Source organism: Pristiophorus japonicus, chromosome 20 (genome assembly GCF_044704955.1).
Source record: "Pristiophorus japonicus isolate sPriJap1 chromosome 20, sPriJap1.hap1, whole genome shotgun sequence".
Classification (NCBI taxonomy): domain Eukaryota; kingdom Metazoa; phylum Chordata; class Chondrichthyes; family Pristiophoridae; genus Pristiophorus; species Pristiophorus japonicus.
In genome coordinates this window covers 40219376-40243936 of record NC_091996.1, presented here as the reverse complement: position 1 = coordinate 40243936, position 24561 = coordinate 40219376, and the positions used below count along the sequence as shown (strand labels likewise).

Sequence of the window (24561 nt, the reverse complement as noted above, 5' to 3'; positions counted from 1 at the left end):
GGGGGGGGGAAAGAAAAAAACACCTCCTATTTCCACAGCGGCTTTCATCACCTCAGCGCGATCCAAAAGTGCTTTACAGCCAATGAAGATCGTTTGCAGTGTGGTCACTGTTGTAATGTAGGAAACGCAGCAGCCACATTACCCACAGCAAGCTCCCACACACAGCCCATCATCATAGGCAGTCCCTCGAATTCGAGGAAGACTTGCTTCCACTCTAAAAATGAGTTCTTAGGTGACTGAGCAGTCCAATATGGGAATTACAGTCTCTGTCACAGGTTGAAGGAAAGGGAGGGTGGGGACTGGTTTGCCACACACACCTTCCGCTGTCTGCGCTTGTTTTCTGCACGCTCTCAGCGATGAGACTCGAGGTGCGCAGCGCCCTCCCGGATGCTCTTCCTCCACTTAGGGCGGTCTTTGGCCAGGGACTCCCAGGTGCTGGTGGGGATGTTGCATTTTGTCAGGGAGGCTTTGGGGGTGTCCTTGAAACGTTTCCTCTGCCCACCTGGGGCTCGCTTGCCATATAGGAGTTCTGAGTAGAGCGCTTGCTTTGGGAGTCTTGTGTCTGGCAATGCAAACAATGTGGCTCGCCCAACGGAGCTGATCAAATGTGGTCAGTGCTTCAATGCTGGGGATGTTGGCCTGATCGAGAATACTGACGTTGGGGCGTCTATCCTCTCAGGTGATTTGCAGGATCTTGCGGAGACATCGCTGGTGGTACTTCTCCAGTGATTTGAGGTCGTCTCGGAGTCATATAGGACAGCGGGTATCCTGTAGGCCATAAGCTTGGTGCCAGGTTTGAGGGCTTGGTCTTCAAACACAGTCTTCCTCAGGCGACCAAAGGCTGCACTGCCGTACCGGAAGCGGTGTTGGAACTCGTTGTTGATGTCTGCCCTTGCTGATAATAAGACTCCCAAGGTATGAAAAGTGGTCCACGTTGGCCACTGGGAAAGTCATCGCTAGAATCCCACACATAGCAATGTAACAATGGCTAGATAATCTGTTTTAGTGATGAAGGATAAATATTGGCCTGAGGACACCAGGGATAACTCTTCTTCCAATAGTACCAGGGGATCTTTTACATCCACCGAGAGTGCAGAGGGGGCCTCGGTTTAATGTCTCATCTGAAAGATAGCACCTCTGACAATGCTGCCCTCTCTCAATACTGCCCCTCCGACAATGCGGCGCTCCCTCAGTACTGCCCCTCCGACAGTGAAGCACTCCCTCAGTACTGCCCCTCCAACAGTGCGGCACTCCCTCAGTACTGCCCCTCCGACAGTGCTGCGCTCCTTCAGTACTGCCCCTCTGACAGTGCTGTGCTCCCTCAGTACTGCCCCTCCAACAGTGCTGCGCTCCCTCAGTACTGCCCCTCCAACAGTGCGGTGCTCCCTCAGTACTGCCCCTCCAACAGTGCTGCGCTCCCTCAGTACTGCCCCTCCAACAGTGCTGCGCTCCCTCAGTACAGCCCCTCCGACAGTGCGGCGCTCCCTCAGTACTGCCGCTCCGACAGTGCGGCGTTCCCTCAGTACTGCCCCTCCAGCAGTGCGGCGCTCCCTCAGTACTGCCCCTTCAACAGTGCGGTGCTCCCTCAGTACTGCCCCTCCGACAGTGCTGCGCTCCCTCAGTACTGCCCCTCCGACAGTGCGGCGCTCCCTCAGTATTGCCGCTCCGACAGTGCGGCGTTCCCTCAGTACTGCCCCTCCAGCAGTGCGGCGCTCCCTCAGTACTGCCCTTCAACAGTGCGGTGCTCCCTCAGTACTGCCCCTCCGACAGTGCTGCGCTCCCTCAGTACTGCCCCTCCGACAGTGCGGCGCTCCCTCAGTATTGCCGCTCCGACAGTGCGGCGTTCCCTCAGTACTGCCCCTCCAGCAGTGCGGCGCTCCCTCAGTACTGCCCCTTCAACAGTGCGGTGCTCCCTCAGTACTGCCCCTCCGACAGTGCTGCGCTCCCTCAGTACTGCCCCTCCGACAGTGCGGCGCTCCCTCAGTATTGCCGCTCCGACAGTGCGGCGTTCCCTCAGTACTGCCCCTCCAGCAGTGCGGCGCTCCCTCAGTACTGCTCCTCCAGCAGTGCGGCGTTCCCTCAGTACTGCCCCTCCAGCAGTGCGGCGCTCCCTCAGTACTGCCCCTCCGACAGTGTGGTGCTCCCTCAGTACTGCTCCTCAGACAGTGCGCCGCTCCCTCAGTACTGCCCCTCCGACAGTGCTGCGCTCCCTCAGTACTGCTCCTCAGACAGTGCGCCGCTCCCTCAGTACTGCCCCTCCGACAGTGCGGTGCTCCCTCAGTACTGCTCCTCAGACAGTGCGCCGCTCCCTCTGTACTGCCCCTCCAACAGTGCAGCGCTCCCTCAGTACTGGCACTGGGAGTGTCAAACTAGATTATTGGGAATGTGGAGTATTTATTTCTTTAGAAATGCAAATACAAGTAAGGGCCAGTGACGGTACGGGACCCTCACTGGCCAGCCTCCTGTCCCCTGCGTATCTCTGATTCAGTAAAGGGTCATGTTAAAGGTTATTTGCCTGGATTCAGCTCCCTGAGCAATGCAGCCTGTGAGTTTCTCCCACACCAGATGCTTCACTGCGCAGCACTGTGACTGAGGCATCTGTAGAGAGGTCAGTGAATCTCATTTAAACGTGTTTGTCTTATTTTGCATTTCAGACCCGCAGGCGGACACTGCCTCGGTGTCAATTTATTCAGAATCTTGTCATCGTCCAAATGCACGGCTCTCCCAAAATAGAATCCTCACAAGCACTGCCTGAGCATATCTCCACATCTGTCAGGAACAGAATCAGTGCTTTGATCCAATAACTCTCCCTCACACACATACAGGAATTCTCAACCTCAAATGTTGAACACAGCACCGAGGGGCTCCCAGCATTGTCCCCTCGGCGGGACGAAAGGCCATTTAAATGTCGTCGTGCTATATCGGGTGATGACCTTCCCATGAATTCCCCTCCAATGCCAGGGGCTGCTCAAGCCGACCCACTGATCTCGGGGGGGCTCGTGTAGACCCCAAATTCAGCCCCTATTGTCAAGAAGTTGGGGTAAAGCCCAAGTACCCCCCTTCCACTGCGGGGGACTCGGATAGAGGGCGCACAGAGGGTGGTGTTACCGCTGTGAGGCCCCTTGTGGTGCAAGAGCTGCCAGCACTCACCATCTAGACTTACACATGAAAACTAGGTGCTTGGTCCATGAAACTGAGGCCCAGCGAGTGTTGGCAGCCATGTAGCGGAGGAATGCGAGGGAATACTGGAAGGCAAGCGTCCCAAGTGGGAATAGGATTTAGGGAGAAAGGAACATTCCTTTTAAGAACAAGGAAAAATTCTACAATATTTTTCTCTTTACCCCTGGATCATGCATCAATTGGAGACTGATGCAGCATTTAGCAAGGACAGTCACTAATCCAGCATTCCGTTCCACAGCACCTCATTAACCCAGCTACTGCATATTTCATCATATTTTAAGAATAAATTATGTAGCACTTTTACTTTCCAATGTAGCTGCTCTCACTGGCCTCTGACTGAAAGATTAGAAGTTAACCTCAGGTGCCCTGGTGGCTCAGTCAGCACACAGATTGCCACAGTGGTTATGAGCCCCACACAGCAGCAAGATCCCAGGTTCCGTCCTGCTTCGTGTCGAATTCACAGTTCAGCAGCCACTCCCCTCAGTGCCCCGGCGAGACGCTGCGAGCAACCCATCCCATATCCTGTCTCTGATCACTATCCAGTACCCCATCCAGACCACCACCAGAGCGCGAGAAAGGGGGCGAGAGGAAGTGGGGGGTAACGAGAGAGGGGGGGGGAGCGAGAGGGGGAAGGAGGAGCGAGGGGGAGGGGGAGCAAGAGACAGGGGAAGCGAGAGGCAGGGGGAGCGAGAGAGAGAGGGTGGAGGGAGAGAGGGAGGGTGGGGCGAGAGAGGGAGGGTGGGGCGAGAGAGGGAGGGTGGGGCGAGAGAGGGAGGGTGGGGCGAGAGAGGGAGGGTGGGGCGAGAGAGGGAGGGTGGGGCGAGAGAGGGAGGGTGGGGCGAGAGAGGGAGGGTGGGGCGAGAGAGGGAGGGTGGGGCGAGAGAGGGAGGGTGGGGCGAGAGAGGGAGGGTGGGGCGAGAGAGGGAGGGTGGGGCGAGAGAGGGAGGGTGGGGCGAGAGAGGGAGGGTGGGGCGAGAGAGGGAGGGTGGGGCGAGAGAGGGAGGGTGGGGCGAGAGAGGGAGGGTGGGGCGAGAGAGGGAGGGTGGGGCGAGAGAGGGAGGGTGGGGCGAGAGAGGGAGGGTGGGGCGAGAGAGGGAGGGTGGGGCGAGAGAGGGAGGGTGGGGCGAGAGAGGGAGGGTGGGGCGAGAGAGGGAGGGTGGGGCGAGAGAGGGAGGGTGGGGCGAGAGAGGGAGGGTGGGGCGAGAGAGGGAGGGTGGGGCGAGAGAGGGAGGGTGGGGCGAGAGAGGGAGGGTGGGGCGAGAGAGGGAGGGTGGAGCGAGAGAGGGAGGGTGGAGCGAGAGAGGGAGGGTGGAGCGAGAGAGGGAGGGTGGAGCGAGAGAGGGAGGGTGGAGCGAGAAAGGGAGGGTGGAGCGAGAAAGGGAGGGTGGAGCGAGAAAGGGAGGGTGGAGCGAGAAAGGGAGGGTGGAGCGAGAAAGGGAGGGTGGAGCGAGAAAGGGAGGGTGGAGCGAGAAAGGGAGGGTGGAGCGAGAAAGGGAGGGTGGAGCGAGAAAGGGAGGGTGGAGCGAGAAAGGGAGGGTGGAGCGAGAAAGGGAGGGTGGAGCGAGAGAGGGAGGGTGGAGCGAGAGAGGGAGGGTGGAGCGAGAGAGGGAGGGTGGAGCGAGAGAGGGAGGGTGGAGCGAGAGAGGGAGGGTGGAGCGAGAGAGGGAGGGTGGAGCGAGAGAGGGAGGGTGGAGCGAGAGAGGGAGGGTGGAGCGAGAGAGGGAGGGTGGAGCGAGAGAGGGAGGGTGGAGCGAGAGAGGGAGGGTGGAGCGAGAGAGGGAGGGTGGAGCGAGAGAGGGAGGGTGGAGCGAGAGAGGGAGGGTGGAGCGAGAGAGGGAGGGTGGAGCGAGAGAGGGAGGGTGGAGCGAGAGAGGGAGGGTGGAGCGAGAGAGGGAGGGTGGAGCGAGAGAGGGAGGGTGGAGCGAGAGAGGGAGGGTGGAGCGAGAGAGGGAGGGTGGAGCGAGAGAGGGAGGGTGGAGCGAGAGAGGGAGGGTGGAGCGAGAGAGGGAGGGTGGAGCGAGAGAGGGAGGGTGGAGCGAGAGAGGGAGGGTGGAGCGAGAGAGGGAGGGTGGAGCGAGAGAGGGAGGGTGGAGCGAGAAAGGGAGGGTGGAGCGAGAAAGGGAGGGTGGAGCGAGAAAGGGAGGGTGGAGCGAGAAAGGGAGTGTGGAGCGAGAAAGGGAGGGTGGAGCGAGAGAGGGAGGGTGGAGCGAGAGAGGGAGGGTGGAGCGAGAGAGGAAGGGTGGAGCGAGAGAGGGAGGGTGGAGCGAGAGAGGGAGGGTGGAGCAAGAGAGGGAGGGTGGAGCGAGAGAGGAGTGGGTGAGAGACAGAGAGTGGGTGAGAGACAGAGAGGGGGCGAGAGAAAGAGAGGGGGCGAGAGAGATGGGATGAGCGCAAAAGAGTGGAGGTGGGCGAGGTGGCTGGGGGGGGGGGGTTGGCGTGTTATAGAGTGACACACCTGTACCCACCCATACTGTACCCCAGTGTTATACAGTGACAGACCTGTAACCCCCAGTATGTACCTCAATGTTGTACAGTGACAGACCTGTACCCACCAGTGCTATACAGTGTCAGACCTGTGCCCACCAGTACTGTAACCCAGTGTTATACAGTGACAGACCTGTACACACCAGTGCTATACAGTGACAGACCTGTGCCCACCAGTACTGTACCCCAGTGTTATACAGTGACAGACCTGTACACACCAGTGCTATACAGTTACAGATCTGTATCCACCAGTACTGTACCCCAGTGTTATACAGTGACAGACCTGTACCCACCAGTGCTATACAGTGACAGACCTGTGCCCACCAGTACTATAACCCAGTGTTATACAGGGACAGACCTGTATCCACCAGTAGTGTACCCCTAATTATACAGTGACAGACCTGTACCCACCAGTACTGTACCCCAGTGTTATACAGAGACAGACCTGTGCCCACCAGTACAGTACCAGCGTTATACAGTGACAGACCTGTACCCAACAGTACTGTACCCCAGTGTTATACAGTGACAGACCTGTACCCACCAGTACTGTACCCCAGTGTTGTACAGTGACAGACTTGCAACCACCAGTACTGTGCCCCAGTGTTGTGCAGTGACAGACGTGTACCCACCAGTACTGTATCCCAATGTCATACTGACAGATCTGTACCCACAAATACTGTATCCCAGTGTCATACAGCAAAAGACCTGTTCCCCACAGTATTGTACCCCAATGTAAAACAGCAACAGACCTGTACCCACCAGTACTGTACCCCACTGTTATACAATGACAGACCTGTACCCACCTGTACTGTAACCCAGTGTTATACAGGGACAGACCTGTATCCACCAGTAGTGTACCCCTAATGTTATACAGTGACAGACCTGTACCCACCAGTACTGTACCCCAGTGTTATACAGAGACAGACCTGTGCCCACCAGTACAGTACCAGCGTTATACAGTGACAGACCTGTACCCAACAGTACTGTACCCCAGTGTTATACAGTGACAGACCTGTACCCACCAGTACTGTACCCCAGTGTTGTACAGTGACAGACTTGCAACCACCAGTACTGTGCCCCAGTGTTGTGCAGTGACAGACGTGTACCCACCAGTACTGTATCCCAATGTCATACTGACAGATCTGTACCCACAAATACTGTATCCCAGTGTCATACAGCAAAAGACCTGTTCCCCACAGTATTGTACCCCAATGTAAAACAGCAACAGACCTGTACCCACCAGTACTGTACCCCACTGTTATACAATGACAGACCTGTACCCACCTGTACTGTACCCCAGGGTTATACAGTGAGAGACCTGTACCCACCCGTACTGTACCCCAGTGTTATACAGTGACAGACCTGTACCCACCAGTGCTGTACCCCAGTGTTATATGATGACAGACCTTTACCCACCAGTACTGTATCGTGTTGTACAGTGACAGACTTGTCCCCACCTATTCTGTACCCATGTTATACAGTGACAGGCCTGTACCCACCTGTACTGTACCCTAGTGTTAGTAAGACCTGAACCCACCAGTACTGTACCCCACCGTTATACAGTGACAGAAGTGTACCCACCAGTAATGTATCCTAGTGTTATACAGCGACAGACCTGTGCCCCACAGTATTGTACCACAGTGTGTAACACTGAGAGACCTATACCCACCAGTACAGTACCCCAATGTTATACAGCGACAGACCTGTACCCTCTAGTACTGTACCCGTGTTATACAGTGACAGACCTGTAACCCCGAGTACTGTACCTCAATGTTGTACAGTTCAGACCTGTACCCACCAGTGCTATACAGTGACCGACCTGTGCCCACCAGTACTGTACCAGTGTTATACTGTGCCAGACCTGTACCCATCCGTACTGTACCAGACCTGTACCCATCCGTACTGTACCCCAGTGTTATACAGGGACAGACCTGTGCCCACCAGTACTGTATCCCAGTGTTATACAGTGACAGACCTGTGCCCACCAGTACTGTATCCCAGTGTTATACAGTGACAGATCTGTACCCACCAGTACTGTACCACAGTTGTTGTACAGTGACTGACCCGTACCCACTAGTACTGTATCCCAGTGTTATACAATGACAGACCTGCATCCACCAGTACCCTACCCATGTTATACAGTGACAGACCTGTACCCACCAGTGCTGTACCCTCGTGTAAAATAGTGACAGACCTGTACCCACCAGTGCTATACAGTGACAGACCTGTACCCACCAGTACTGTACCAGTGTTATACAGTGATAGACCTGTACCCACCAGTACTGTACCCCAGTGTTATACAGTGACAGACCTGTACCCACCAGTGTTGTACCCTCGTGTAAAACAGTGACAGACCTGTACCCACCAGTGCTATACAGTGATAGACCTGTACCCACCAGTACTGTACCAGTGTTATACAGTGACAGACCTGTACCCACCAGTACTATACCCCAGTGTTATACAGTGACAGACCTGTACCCACCAGTACTGTACCAGTGTTATACAGTGACAGATTTTACCCACCAGTACTGTACCAGTGTTATACAGTGACAGACCTGTACCCACCAGTAATGTACCCCAGTGTTATACAGTGACAGACCTGTACCCACCAGTACTGTACCAGTGTTATACAGTGACAGACCTGTACCCACCAGTACTGTACCAGTGTTATACAGTGACAGACCTATACCCACCAGTAATGTACCCCAGTGTTATACAGTGACAGACCTGTACCCACCAGTACTGTACCCCGGTGTTATACAGTGACAGACATGTACCCAAGAGTAATGCACCCCAGTGTTATATAGTGACAGACCTGTACCCACCAGTACTGTATCATGTTACACATTGACAGACCCGTAACCACCCAGTTCTGAACCCATGTTATACAGTAACAGGCCTGTACCCACCTGTACTGTACCCGTGTGTAAGACAGGCCTGTACTCACCAGTACTGTACCCCAGTGTTATACAGCGACAGACCTGTACCCTCCAGTACTGTACCGGTGTTATACAGTGATAGACCTGTACCCACCAATAATGTAACCCAGTGTTATACAGTGACAGACCTGTACCCACCAGTACTGTATCATGTTATACAGTGACAGACTTGTACCCACCAGTACCCTGCCCATGTTATAGTGACAGACCTGTGCCCACCAGTGCTGTACCCCAGTGTTATACAGTGACAGACTTTACCCACCAGTACTATACCCCAATGTTGTACAGTGACATACCTGTACCCACCAGTACTGTACCCCGGTGTTATACCGTGACAGGCCTGTGCACACCAGTACTGTACTCCAGTGTTGTACAGTGACAGACCTGTACGCACCAGTGCTATACCGCAGTGTTATATAATGACAGACCTGTACTCACCAGTACTGTATCGTGTTATACAGTGACAGATCTGTACCCACCACTTCTGTACCCATGTTATACAGTGACAGGCCTGCACCCACTTGTACTGTACCCAAGCGTTATACAGTGACAGAAGTGTACCCGCCAGTACTGTATCCCAATGTTATACTGACAGATCTGTACCCACCAGTTCTGTACCCATGTTGTACAGTGACATGCCTGTACCCACCTGTGCTATACCCCAGTGTTAGACAGACCTGTACCCACCAGTACTGTACTCCAGTGTTGTGCAGTGACAGAGCTTACTCACCAGTACTGTACCCCAGCGTTACAGTGACAGAAGTGTACCCACCAGTAATGTATCCCAGTGTTATACTGCGAGAGACCTGTGCCCCACAGTATTGTACCACAGTGTAAAACACCGACAGACCTGTATCCCCCAGTACTGTACCCCAATGTTATACAGTGACAGACATGTAACCCCCAGTACTGTACCTAAGTGTTATAGTGACAGACCTGTACCCACCAGTACTGTACCCCAGTGTTATACAGTGACAGACCTGTAACCCCAAGTACTGTACCTCAGTGTTATAGTGACAGACCTGTACCCACCAGTACTTTACACCAGTGTTATGCAATGACAGACCTGTACCCACCTGTACTGTACCCCAGGGTTATACAGTGACAGACCTGTACCCACCAGTACTGTATCATGTTATACAGTGACAGACGTGTACCCACCAGCGCTGTACCCCAGTGTTATACAGCGACAGACCTGTACCCACCAGTACTGTACCCCAGTGTTATACAGTGACAGACCTGTACCCACCAGTACTGTACCCCAGTGTTATACAGTGACAGACATGTACCCACCAGTACTGTACCCCAGTGCTGTAGTGACAGGCGTGTACCCACAAATACTGTATCCCAGTGTTATACAGTGACAGACGTATACCCACCAGTGCTGTACCCCAGTGTTATACAGCGACAGACCTGTACCCACCAGTACTGTACCCCAGTGCTGTAGTGACAGGCGTGTACCCACAAATACTGTATCCCAGTGTTATACAGTGACAGACCTGTACCCACCAGTACTGTACCCCAGTGTTATACAGTGACAGACCTGTACCCACCAGTACTGTACCCCAGTGTTACACAGTGACAGACCTGTACCCACCAGTACTGTACCAGTGCTATACAGTGAGACCTGTACCCACCATTACAGTACCAGTGTTATACAGTGACAGACCTGTACCCAGCAGTACTATACCCCAGTGTTAGACAGACCTGTACTCACCAGTACTGTACCCCAATGTTATACAGTGACAGACCTGTACCCTCCAGTACTGTACCAGTGTTATGCAGTGACAGACTTTACCCACAAGTACTGTACCAGTGTTATACAGTGATAGACCTGTACCCACCATTAATGTACCCCAGTGTTATACAGTGACAGACCTGTACCCACCAGTACTGTATCGTGTTATACATTCACAGACCCGTAACCACCCAGTTCTGAACTCATGTTACACAGTGACAGGCCTGTACCCACCTGTACTGTACCCCAGTGTTAGACAGACCTGTACTCACCAGTACTGTACCCCAGTGTTATACAGTGACAGACCTGTACCCTCCAGTACTGTACCAGTGTTATGCAGTGATAGACTTTGTACCCACCAGTATTGTAACCCAGTGTTATACAGTGACAGAACTGTACCCACCAGTGCTGTACCCCAGTGTTATACAGTGACAGACTTGTACCCACCAGTACCCTACCCATGTTATACAGTGACAGGCCTGTGCCCACCAGTGCTGTACTCCAGTGTTATACCGTGACAGACCTGTACCCACCTGTACTTACCCCAGTGTTATACAGTGCAGATCTGTACCCACCAGTACTGTATCATGTTATATAGTGCCAGACTTGTACCCACCAGTACTGTACCCCAGTGTTATACAGTGACAGACGTGTACCCACCAGTGCTGTACCCCAGTGTTATACAGTGACAGACCTGTACCCACCAGTACTGTACCCCAGTGTTATACAGTGACAGACATGTACCCACCAGTGCTGTACCCCAGTGTTATACAGTGACAGACCTGTACCCACCAGTACTGTACCCCAGTGTTATACAGTGACAGACATGTACCCACAAATACTGTATCCCAGTATTATACAGCGACAGACCTGTACCCACCAGTACTGTAACCCAGTGTTATACAGTGACAGACCTGTACCCACCAGTACTGTACCCCAGTGTTATACAGTGACAGACCTGTACCCACCAGTACTGTACCCCAGTGTTATACAGTGCAGATCTGTACCCACCAGTACTGTATCATGTTATATAGTGCCAGACTTGTACCCACCAGTACTGTACCCCAGTGTTATACAGTGACAGACGTGTACCCACCAGTGCTGTACCCCAGTGTTATACAGTGACAGACCTGTACCCACCAGTACTGTACCCCAGTGTTATACAGTGACAGACATGTACCCACCAGTGCTGTACCCCAGTGTTATACAGTGACAGACCTGTACCCACCAGTACTGTACCCCAGTGTTATACAGTGACAGACGTGTACCCACCAGTGCTGTACCCCAGTGTTATACAGCGACAGACCTGTACCCACCAGTACTGTACCCCAGTGTTGTACAGTGACAGACATGTACCCACAAATACTGTATCCCAGTATTATACAGCGACAGACCTGTACCCACCAGTACTGTAACCCAGTGACAGACCTGTACCCACCAGTATGTACCCCAGTGTTATACAGTGACAGACCTGTACCCACCAGTACTGTACCCCAGTGTTCTACAGTGACAGACCTGTACCCACCAGTACTGTACCCCAGTGTTATACAGTGACAGACGAGTACCCACCCGTACTGTACCCCAGTTTAATACAGGGACAGACCTGCGCCCACCAGTACTGTAACCCAGTGTTATACAGGGACAGACGTGTATCCACCAGTACTGTACCACAGTGTTATACAGTGACAGACCTGTACTGTACCCAATGCTATACAGTGACAGACCTGTGACCCCCAGTACTGTACCTCAATGTTGTACAATGACTCACCTGTACCCAGCAGTACTGTACCCCAGTGTGTATACAGTGACAGACCTGTACCCACCAGTACTGTACCCCAGTTATACAGTGACAGATCTGTACCCACCGTACTGTAACCCAGTGTTATACAGTGACAGACCTGTACCCACCAGTACTGTACCCCAGTGTTATACAGTGACAGACCTGTACCCACCAGTACTGTACCCCAGTGTTATACATTGACAGACCTGTAACCACCAGTACTGTACAGTGACACACCTGTGCCCACCAGTACTGTACCCAGTGTTACACAGTGATAGACCTATACCCACCAGTACTGTACCATAGTGTTATAAGTGACAGTGTCGGGTGTTTCCTTCAAATATCAGCACGGTGATTTCATAAGTGATCGATGAGAGCGAGGCTGAGGGAGAGAATGATGAGAGACGGATCCCCCCGGTGACAGATCCCCCCCGGTGACAGATTCCTCCCTCCCTTCCGGGTGACAGATTCCGCCCCCCACCCCCCCCCGTGACAGATTCTAACCCCCCACCCTGTGACAGACTCCCCCCCACCGGTGACAGATTCCCCCGGTGACAGTCATCCGGGTGAGTTGCTCGATGCGATTACAAAAGCAATAAATGCCAAGGAACCTGCCTCACCTTTAAACTTTCAACAACCTCGAGGTACACTTTTGATCTGCAATTTGCTGTGCACCTCGAGGGGAATATAATAATTTTTACAGAAGATTTATGTTAATTATTAATCTAACAGTCATCGCAGATCAGTTATTAAAGAAACTGTGAGCAGGTTAAGACGGGGACCATTTCTATCGCTGATGAGGCGAAATGTTTCCTTACAGCAGGAATTGAGCAATGATGTGTTGTGCAGCCCCACAGTCGTGGCAAACACTCTCACACTCCATGTGACAACTCCGTCAAACAGTGACCCACCACCTCTCATCTCAGCCCAGTGACCCAAGAACTCTCGTCCCGTCTCACACTGTGACCCATGACATCCCACCCCCATCGCAACAACAATCAGTCTGCAGATTTACGATGTTATTGCTGAGATCAAACGCCGGTCTGTGCTGTGTCAGCTGGTTGGAGCTAGAGTGCGTTCAGTGAGTGACATCCCGCTTCAGTGGCCCGAGGCTGCTGGGAAATCAGCATCGTCCCCTGCCCACTGTCCAGGGACCCAGCCAGAGTTCACTGAGAGTGGGGAGGGCAGAGTGAGGGGAGTGGGGAGCGGGGGGGGCGAGCGGGGGCGCGAGGGGAGGGAGCGAGCGGAGGGGGAGTGGGGAGCGAGGGGAGGGGGAGTGGGGAGCGAGGGCGGGGGTGGAGTGCGGAGCGAGGGGGAGTATGGAGCCAGGGGGAGAGCGCAGCCAGGGGGGGGGGGGGGAAGTAGGGGAGGATGGGGATGGAGAGAGTGGGCTGCGAGGGGCGGAGGGGCAGGGGAAGTGAAGAGCGCAGGGGTGTGGAGTGAGGGGGGGTGGGGACAGAGTGCGGAACAGGGGGGAGGAGTGAGGAGGGATGGGGGGGGATTGGAGCGAGAGGGAGAGCAGAACGACGGGGGTGGGTGGGGTGGAGGGTGGAGTGCGGAGTGAGAGGGAAGTGCGGAGTGAGGCGGGGGTTGGGTGCGTAGTGAGGAGCGGGTGGGGAATTGTGTACACCAGACCAGAGTCGAATCAGGCGCGACAGTGAAGCCAATGTGGAGAACCTGCAGACACTCAGTCTCGGTTCAGGCACTAAGACTGGTCACTGCGGGGGATGTGTGCCTGGATCCCGAGGGAAGAGGGAGCGAGGAAACAATCCCACTGCACAGTGACCACTCATTGGAGATCCAGCACCTCACATTGCAGAGCTCAGCCACTAACCTTTGACCCCCAGCTATCCCTGCTGCCAATCGGTCAACAGCGGTTCCCCAGATCATCTGCTAATTACCAGCAGAGGTTAAAACGTCACCGTCAACATCAGGGGCAGAGCGGAGAGCACCAGGGAGATATATCTGCCGGACACTGGGAGTCGCTCTCTCTTAATGCTCCATGATGGCTCACTCCCACCAAACTGCAGCGAAGGTTAAACTTCCCACCTCTCTCCTGTATCGATCATAGTTTCCCACAGCACACTGATCATTGCCAGCACAGGGTGCCATGCTCCCTCTCACAAAAACACACGACAGCTCTCAAACCACCAGCTGCACTCCATCCGTTTCCACTGTCACGCTGACATCTTAACCCCAGGAGGCCATGTACTCTCCGACCCGAGAACCCGCACCAAAATCAAATCAATGCCACCGCCAGATTTCTACTGACAGACCTGTACCCACCAGTACTGTACCCCAGTGTTATACAGTGGCAGACCTGTACCCACCAGTACTGTACCCGTGTTATACTGTGACAGACCTGTACCCACCAGTACTGTACCGCAGTGTTATATAGTGACAGACCTGTACCCACCAGTACTGTACCCCAGTGTTATACAGTGACAGACCTGTACCCACCAGTACTGTACCCCAGTGTTATACAATGACAGACCTGTACCCACCAGTAATGTACCCCAGTGTTATATAGTGACAGACCTGTACCCACCAGTACTGTACCCCAGTGTTATATAGTGACAGACCTGTACCCACCAGTACTGTACCCCAGTGTTATATAGTGACAGACCTGTACCCACCAGTACTGTACCCCAGTATTATACAGTGACAGACCTGTACCTACCAGTGCTGTACCCCTGTGTTATATAGTGACAGAACTGTACCCACCAGTACTGTATCGTGTTATACAGTGACAGACCTGTACCCACCTGTACAGTACCCCAGTGTTATACAGTGACAGACCTGTACACACCAGTACTGTACCCCAGTTTTATACAGTGACAGACCTGTGCCCCCCAGTACAGTACCCCAGTGTTATACAGTGACAGACCTGTACCCACAGTACTGTACCCATGTTATACAGTGACAGACCTGTGCCCACCAGTACTGTACCTCAGTGTTAGTGATAGACCTGTACCCACCAGTACTGTACCCCAGTGTTATACAGTGACAGGCCTGTACCCACCAGTACTGTATCCCAATGTTATACAGTGACAGACCTGTACCCACCAGTACTGTACCCCAGTGTTATACGGTGACAGACCTGTACCCACCAGTACTGTACCGCAGTGTTATACAGTGACAGTCCTGTACCCACCAGTACTGTACGCCAGTGTTATAGTGACAGTCCTGTACCCACCAGTTCTGTACGCCAGTGTTATTCATTGACAGACCTGTACCCACCAGTACTGTACCCCAGTGTTGTACAGTGACAGACCTGTACCCACCAGTACTGTACCCCAGTGTTATACAGTGACAGACCTGTACCCACCAGTACTGTACTCCAGTGTTATACAGTGACAGACCTGTGCCCCCAGTACTGTACCCCAGTATTATACAGTGACAGACCTGTACCCACAGTACTGTACCCATGTTATACAGTGACAGACCTGTGCCCACCAGTACTGTACCTCAGTGTTAGTGACAGACCTGTACCCACCAGTACTGTACCCCAGTGTTATACAATGATAGACTTGTGCCCACCAGTACTGTACCCCAGTGTTATACAGTGACAGACCTGTACCCACCAGTACTGTACTCCAGTGTTATACAGTGACAGACCTGTGCCCACCAGTATTGTACCCCAGTGTTATACAGCGACAGACCTCTGCCCACCTGTACAGTACCCCAGTGTTATACAGTGACAGACCTGTACACACCAGTACTGTACCCCAGTTTTATACAGTGACAGACCTGTGCCCCCAGTACTGTACCCCAGTATTATACAGTGACAGACCTGTACCCACAGTACTGTACCCATGTTATACAGTGACAGACCTGTGCCCACCAGTACTGTACCTCAGTGTTAGTGACAGACCTGTACCCACCAGTACTGTACCCCAGTGTTAAACAATGATAGACTTGTGCCCACCAGTACTGTACCTCAGTGTTAGTGACAGACCTGTACCCACCAGTACTGTACCCCAGTGTTATACAATGATAGACTTGTTCCCACCAGTACTGTACCCCAGTGTTATACAGTGACAGACCTGTACCCACCAGTACTGTACCCCAGTGTTATACAGTGACAGACCTGTACCCACCAGTACTGTACCTCAGTGCACATCACCCATTACAAAACCAAATTTGAAATGTCTTCTCCCAGTTTCAATCATCAGGAAACCAATAAAGGCAGAAGATTGAATGAAGATTAAATTCAGGCAGCCTGACATTTGTCAACAATACAAGGCACTTAGCCAAGAACATGATCCCTTTAAGCCATGCATTGATGCATCAAAATTTAATCAACCTTGCTGATAATCGATGGAAAATTCACATTGCCAGAAGAGGCAGTGACCCAAGATCAGACTCAGCCACTGACACCGAGACCTGAACCGACACTATGATAGGCACCATCAGATGCCCAGCTATTTGCCCGCACTTACCCAATCCCTGTCAGAGCCAGGGATCTTCGTGAGCCCAGGGTTGGTCAGGATATGGGCACTGGTCCAGTTGGCCATTTACCATGGGATCGGCTCCGACTATGTCTCCTGTCTAATTGATTCTTACCCCAGAAACAGAATTCCTATTTCAAAACCCATCAATCGGTGAGGAGCTGGTCTTGGGGTCACTGTGCCCCAGGCAACTGTCCTGACCTCCTACTCTTTCACCTCAGGTGGTGCTGCCTAGAACTGGCCCTTCCCCTCCCGCCCTGACCATGCGCTGCTTGTGCTGCCCCTTCCCCTCTCTCCCCCAGCAGCTCTTACCTGGGACATCTGTGGTCTGAAGTTGATGTCCTTGAGATCAATGGATCCGGGGCTCAGGTTGTGCAGGAGTTGACACAGCAGCACCCCATCCCTCAGAGCCTGCGCCAGGTCAAAAACCTGAGCCGTTGGCCACACCACCCGGTGATTCGGGGGCAACACCTTACAGTCGATGAGCCAGCGTCCACACTGCCGCCACTCCTCCATCCTGCAGTCGAGGAATGAGTAACGAGGGGGGAGCGATATATGCGAGGGGGGACGAAAGGGGCTGGACAGTTGAGTGGGGCGAGGGAGCGTGCAGGGGAAAAGTGGGCGAAAGCGGTAAAGGTGGCACGAGGGATGGTGCAGGGGCGAGGCAGGTTGCAGGGGGCGAGGGAGAGTGAGTCTGGGGGCAGAGGGAGGGTGAGTCTGGGGGCAGAGGGAGGGTGCAGGGGCGAGGCAGGTTGCAGGGGGCGAGGGAGAGTGAGTCTGGGGGCAGAGGGAGGGTGAGTCTGGGGGCAGAGGGAGGGTGCAGGGGGCGAGGGAGGGTGCAGGGGGCGAGGGAGGGTGTAGGGAGCGCGGGAGGGTAAAGGGGATGAGGGAGGATCAAGGGGTGAGGGAGGGTGCAGGGGGCGCAGGAGGGTGAAGGATGCGAGGGAGGGTGCAGGGGGCGCAGGAGGGTAAAGGGGGCAAGGGAGGGTGTAGGGGGCGCGTGAGGGTGTAGGGAGCGCGGGAGGGTAAAGGGGATGAGGGAGGATCAATGGGGCGAGGGAGGGTGCAGGGGGCGAAGGAGGGTGAAGGGTGCGAGGGAGGGTGCAGGGGGAGAGTGCAGGGGGCGAGGGAGGGTGCAGGGGTAGGGTGAGTCCGGGGGCAGAGGGAGGGGCGAATCTGGGGTGAATCTCAGTCAGATCCTGTGGGGGGAGAGGCGGTGAAGCGGGGCGGAGGGCTCTGCTGAAGGGCTGTGCCGGGGCTCAGGGCACCGCTGGCCCGGGCCGGAGCGTCAGTCAATCTTCCCCGGATACAATGTGTCTCCGCCCGGCCGCGCTGTAACTTTGTATCCGAGCCCCGCGACTCCCTCCGAGCGACTGATCGGCCGAGAGCAGCCAGTGACGTGCGCGCCCCCGCCCGCGCGGAGGAGGCCCGGGAGCGCGCCTGTCAGCGCCCGGGCGCGCCCAGCGCTCCGCCTGCAGTCAGTGAGCGGTGTTGCGCTGGGAGTGAGGGACTGTGATTTACTGCCCGGTTGTCTCTCTCCAGCTCCGGACACGCTCCGTGCAATCGGCAAATGCTGCAATAAACACACCCAATGTTGCAAATACTCCGTCTGTGCTTGGGACTACAGGGGATAAACCCTCTGGTGGTTAGACATGGCATTTACAGGTTTACATACATAACAACACTCCCCGCCCCCAAAGTCAATTGTGTAACTATTTGCAATGTGAGTCGATCTGGGGCTTTCCTTTCCCTGGTTGATCGTCTCAGTGCAAATGCTGGTGTTGGTGAGTCGTTGGTTGGGCCTTGCTGGGCTGCTGGGGGTGGTGAGTCCTGCTGGGCTGCTCCGGGTGATGGGTTCTGCTCCGTGGTCAACCACTGGGTCGGTTGCCACTTGTGTGTGTGTGTTGGAGGATCGAAAAAGGTGGAGTCTATTGTGGGTTGTTCTGGATAGTCTGTAAGTCTGAGTTTGGTTTGGTCCAAGTGTTTCCTGCAGGTGGGTCCATTTGAGAGTTTGACCACTACTCTCCTCTTTGGCCAAAACAGTGGCAGGAAGCCATTTGGGACCTTGTCCATAGTTCAACACAAGTACAGGATCATTTATCTCAATTTCGCGTGACACATTTGCACGATCATAATGTGTGTTCTATTGAAGCCGCCTGCTCGCTACCTGTTCGTGTAGATCAGGGTGTACTAACGAGAGCCTTGTCTTAAGTGTCCTTTTCATGAGCAGTTCAGCGGGAGGGACCCCTGTGAGCAAGTGAGGCCTTGTGCGGTAACTAAGCAGGACTCGGGATAAGCGAGTCTACAGTGAGCCTTCAGTTACCCTTTTCAAGCTCTGCTTGATTTTTGAACTGCTCATTCTGCCTGACCGTTGGACGCTGTTTTAAATAGGGCAGATGTGACATGTTTGATCCAATTGCAGGTCTTGAATTCCTTGCACTCGGCACTGGTAAAGCACGGCCCATTGTCACTTACAAGAACATCAGGCAGGCCGTGTGTGGCAAACATGGCCCATAGGCTTTCAATGGTGCTTGCCGACATTATCACACATTTATGCATTTACAACCACTAAGAACATTTTTCCCAAGAATGGGCCTGCATAGTCGACATGAATCCTGGACCACGGTTTGGAGGGCCAGGACCATAAACTTAGTGGTGCCTCCCTGGGTGCATTGTTTAACTGTGAACATGTATTACATTTGTGCATGCAGGACTCTAAGTATGCATTGATACCGGGCCACCACGCGAAGGGCGAAGGGCGAAGGATCTGGCTATCGCTTTCATCATTACGATGCCTGGGTGGGTGCTGTGGAGATCACTGATGAAAGTGTCCCTGCCCTTTTTTGGCACCACTACCCGATTACCCCATAGGAGGCAGTCTGCCTGAATAGACATTTCATCTTTGCGCCGCTGGTATGGCTTTATTTCTTCCTGCATCTTTAACGGGACACTAGACTAACTCCCATGGAGCACACAGTTTTTTACTAAGGACAGTAAGGAGACCTGGCTCGTCCAGGTTCTAATCTGTCGCGCGGTAACAGGTGATTGCTCACTCTCGAATGCTTCCATTACCATGACTAAATCTGCAGGCTGTGCCATCTCCACCCAGGTGGTGGGCAATGGCAGCCTACTGAGAGCATCGGCACAGTTTTCTGTGCCTGGTCTGTGGCGGATGGTGTAGTTGTATGCGGACAAAAAATAAAACTCGGCCTTTTGGCTAAGATCTGCATAACTAACCTGACCAGCCACCATGACCTCCGGGTGGTTTCTCCCTGGTCAGGAAGGTATATGCTTACATTTTTGTAAACAGGAGGTGGGTGGGATGGCTTGACCCATCCACCTCCACGGAGGTGTGTGGGGGACCTGACCCATCCACCTCCATGGCACGAACCTGGTATTGCAGTACTTCCAGGAACGGTGCAGTGGCTCTAGGCCTTTTGGTTAAGAGCATTGGCGCAGAGTGATCCTTGGCATGTGCAAGGTGACCTCTGGCGTTTGTGATTTGACAAAGAATTGGAACGATTGGCTACGAATTTAAAAAAAAAACTCGAGTTCTCGGCCTTTTGGCTAAGATCAAGTGTAGTACCGTTTCTGACCAGCCACCATGACCTCCGGGTGGTTTCTCCCTGGTCAGGAAGGTATATGCTTGCATTTTTGGAAACAGGAGGTGGGTGGGGAGGGTTGACCCATCCACCTCCACGGAGGTGTGTGGGGGACCTGACCCATCCACCTCCATGGCACGAACCTGGTATTGCAGTACTTCCAGGAACGGTGCAGTGGCTCTAGGCCTTTTGGCTAAGAGCATTGGCGCAGAGTGATCCTTGGCATGTGCAAGGTGACCTCTGGCGTTTGTGATTTGACAAAGAATTGGAAAGATTGGCTACGAATTTAATTTTTTTTAAAAACTCGGCCTTTTGGCTAAGATCATGCGTAACTGACCTGACAGGGGAGTAACCATGTCCAGAAAGTGGTTCTCCCTGGATCAGGAAGGTGGTTCTCCTATGCTTTTTGGAAATAGGAGGTGGGTGGGGTGGTTTGACCCATCCAGCTCCATGGAGGTGGGTGGGGGGCTTGACCCATCCACCTCCATGGCACGGACCTGGTATTGCAGTACCTCCAGGAACGGGCTTGGGCTCTAGGCCTTTTGGCTAAGAGCATTGGCGCAGAGTGATCCTTGACAGGTGCAAGGTGACCTTTGGCGTTTGTGATCTGACAAAGAATTGGAAAGCTTGGCAACGAAAAAAAAAAAAAAAAAAATGTGAGCGCCCATCTCTGGATGCGGGCCGATGCATTCGTATTTATCCCCTTGCTTTCAGAAGAGAGGGATATAAGCGACTTATGGTCGGTTTCCAATTCAAATTTGAGCCTGAACAGATATTGATGCATTTTCTTTACCCCATAAACACATGCTAACGTTTCTTTTTCGATCATACTGTAGGCCCTCTCAGCCTCAGACAGACTTCTGGATGCATAAGCAGCCAGCTACAATTTCCCAAATTGATTGCAATACATACCCGACCCTGTACGACGACGCATCACATGCTAGTACCAAACGCTTACATAGATCGTACAAGACAAGCAATTTGTTTGAACATAACAGCTTCCTAGTTTTCTCAAAGGCATTTTCTTGGCTCTGATTCCATACCCATTCATCTCCTTTATGCAATAAAGAGTGCAGGGGTTCTACCAATGTGCTAAGACCTGGTAAGAAGTTACCAAAATAGTTCAGGAGTCCTAGAAACGACTGCAGCTCTGTCACATCCTGTGGTCTCAGTGCATTCTTGATTGCCTCCGTCATCGAAGCGATGGACCTGATGCCATCCGCCATGATTCTTCTCCCCAGGAACTCCATTTCAGGCACCAGGAAAATGCACTTTCAAGCATTTTAGCCTGAGCCCCACAAGATTAAGCCAACTAAGAACCTCCTCCAGGTTCTGCAGGTGCTCGACGGTGTCCCGACCTGTAACCAAGATGTCATCCTGGACTGACTTCAGCAAGCTTTCCATGTTCTTCTGGAATATCGCCGATCGAATCCCAAATAGGCATCTGTTGTAAATGAAGAGACCTTTATGCGTATTGATGCAGGTGAGGCCTTTCGATGATTACTCCAGCTCCTGCGTCATGTAGGCCGAGGTCAAGTCCAGCTTCGTGAATGTTTTCCCTCGCAAATAGGTCTTCTGCCTTCGGTAGTGGGTATTGATCCTGCAGTGAGAAATGATTGATAGTTACTTTGTAATCACCACAGATTCTGACGGTACCGTCTCCCTTGAGGACAGGAACAATCGGACTGGCCCACTCGTTGAATTCGATTGGCGAAATGATGCCCTCTCGTTGCAGCTTGTCCAGTTCGAACTCCATCCTCTCTCTCATCATGTAAGGTACTGCTCTCGCCTTGTGATGGATGGGTCGTGCCCCCGGAATCAAATGGATCTGCACTTTTGCTCCTTGGAACTTCCTGATGCCTGGTTTGAACAGCTAGGGCAACTTGTTTAGTGTAATATAAGTAAACTTGTATATACTTTGTACAACCACCAAAGGGCTCATCCCCTGGAGTCCCAAGGGATCCCATAATCTCTTGGGAGCACAGGTATTTAAGGAGGTCTCACAGGTTGGAGAGGCACTCTGGAGACCTGCAATAAAAGACTAAGGTCATACTTTACTTTGAGCTCACAGTGTTCAGTCTGACTCTTTCTCCATACATAACAACTGGCAACGACATACAGATAACGAACCCAAAGATGCAGAGAATAGTGGGCATCCTGGAGAAATTCTCGGAGGGAGATGATTAGGAAACATTTGTGGAGCAACTCGACCAATACTTCATGGCCAACGAGCTAAATAGGGAAGAGAACGCTGCCAAATGAAGGACGATCCTCCTCACTGTTTGTGGGGCACCAACGTATGGCCTCATGAAGAATCTGCTTACTCCAGCGAAACCCACGGAGAAATCATATGATGATTTGTGCACACTGGTCCGAGAGCAATTGAACCTGAAGGAAAGTGATCTGATGGCGAGGTACCGGTTCTACACTGACAAAAGGTCTGAAGGCCAGGAAGTGCCGAGTTATGTCGCCGACCTATACGTGTTGCAGGACATTGCTAATTTGAAGGACATTTGGAGCACATGCTCAGAGACTTTTTCATACTTAGCATTGGCATACTTTGCAAACTTTTGACTGTAGAGACCCCAACCTTGAGTAAGGCCATGGCGATAGCCCAGGCATTCATTGCCACCAGTGACAATACGAAGCAAATCTCTCAGCACACAAGTGCTGGTACAAGTGCTGTGAACAAAGTGATGTTGTTTTCAAATTGCAACATACGGGCAGGTCACACATGCCTGCAGTTGCACATCCGCAGATGTCTCAGAGTCCACCATCAAGGGTATTGAATGCAAGGCCATTAATACCTTGTTGGCGCTGCGAGGATGATCATCGTTTCCATTCATGCCGCTTCAAAGGGTGTGTTTGCAAGGGCTGTGGAACAATGGAACATCTCCAACATATGTGCAGGCGAGCTGCAAATCCTGTTAACCTGCAAACCACCATGTTGCAGAGGAGGACAGATCCACGGAGGATCACGACGAACCAGAGCCTCAGACTGAGGAGGCAGAGATACATGGGGTGCACACATTCACCACGAATTGTCCCCAATAATGCTGAATGTTGAACTAAATGGACTCCCGGTGTCAATGGAGCTGGACACGGGAGCAAGCCAGTCTATCATGGGCAAAAAGATTTTTGAAAGATTGTGGTGCATCATGGCCTCAAGGCCAGTCTTAACTCCAATTCGTATGAAACTAAGAACTTACACAAAAGAACTGATTCCCATAATTGGCAGTGCTACCGTAAAGGTCTCCTACGATGTGTGGTAACGGGCGATGGTCCCACGCTGCTCGGCAGGAGCTGGCTGGGAAAGATACGCTGGAACTGGGACACGTCCAAACGCTATCGCCCGCTGACGACATTTCGTGTGCCCAGGTCTTAAACAAGTTCCCTTCGCTGTTCAAACCAGGCATCGGAAAATTCCAAGGAGCAAAAGTGCAGATCCACCTAATTCCGAGGGCGCGACTCATCCATCACAAGGTGAGAGCAGTACCGTACATGATGAGAAAGGGTAGAGATCGAGCTAGACCGACTGCAACGAAGGGGCATCATTTCACCGATCGAGTTCAATGAGTGGGCCAGCCCAATCGTTCCTGTCCTCAAGGGAGATGGCACCGTCAGAATCTGTGGAGATTACAAAGTAACTATCAATCATTTCTCCCTGCAGGACCAATATCCACTACCAAAGGCCGACGACCTCTTTGCAATGCTGGCAGGAGGAAAGACGTTCATGAAGCTGGATTTGACTTCAGCTTACATGATGCAGGAACTGGAGGAATCATCGAAGGGCCTCACCTGCATCAACATGCACAAATGTCTTTTCATTTATAACAGGTGCCCGTTTGGAATTCGATCAGCAGTGGCGATATTCCAGAGAAACATGGAAAGCTTACTAAAGTTGGTCCCATGCCCCGTGGTCTTCCAGGACGACATTTTGGTCACAGGTCGGGACACAGTTGAGCATCTGCAAAACCTAGAGGAGGTTCTTAGTCGACTCAACCGCATGGGGCTCAAGTTAAAACACTCGAAGTGCGTTTTCCTGGCACCTGAAGTGGAGTTCTTGGGGAGGATGATCGCGGTCTACGGCATCAGACCCACAGAGTCGAAGACGGAGGCAATCGAGAAAGCACCGACGCCACAGAACGTGATGGAGCTGCGGTGGTTTCTGGGACTCCTGAACTACTTTGGTAACTTCTTCCCGGGTCTCAGCACACTGTTAGAACCACTGCATGTCTTACTGCGAAAAGGAGACGAATGGGTATGGCAAAAGCCAAGAAAATGCCTTTGTAAAAGCAAGAAAATTGTTATGCTCAAACAAATTGCTTGTGTTGTATGATCCATGTAAGCATTTAGTACTAGCATGTGATGTGTCGTCATATGGCGT

At 52.8% G+C, this 24561-nt stretch overlaps 1 protein-coding gene and 1 pseudogene across 5 annotated transcripts in view; one reads left to right on the top strand and one right to left on the bottom strand.

Annotated features, from left to right (window-relative positions):
* vav2 (vav 2 guanine nucleotide exchange factor) overlaps window positions 1-17928 on the bottom strand; it is a 512235-nt gene extending 494307 nt beyond the window's left edge. For all 5 annotated transcript variants that reach the window (XM_070862795.1, XM_070862797.1, XM_070862799.1 and 2 more), the window contains exon 1: window positions 16885-17928. In XM_070862795.1, the coding sequence (XP_070718896.1) occupies window positions 16885-17088 (204 nt within the window). In that variant the 5' untranslated portion in view covers window positions 17089-17928. The remainder of the gene's footprint in view (window positions 1-16884) is intronic.
* Window positions 17929-20118: 2190 nt separating this feature from the next.
* LOC139233281 (U2 spliceosomal RNA) lies at window positions 20119-20354 on the top strand (annotated as a pseudogene).
* The last annotated feature ends 4207 nt before the right edge of the window (window positions 20355-24561 follow it).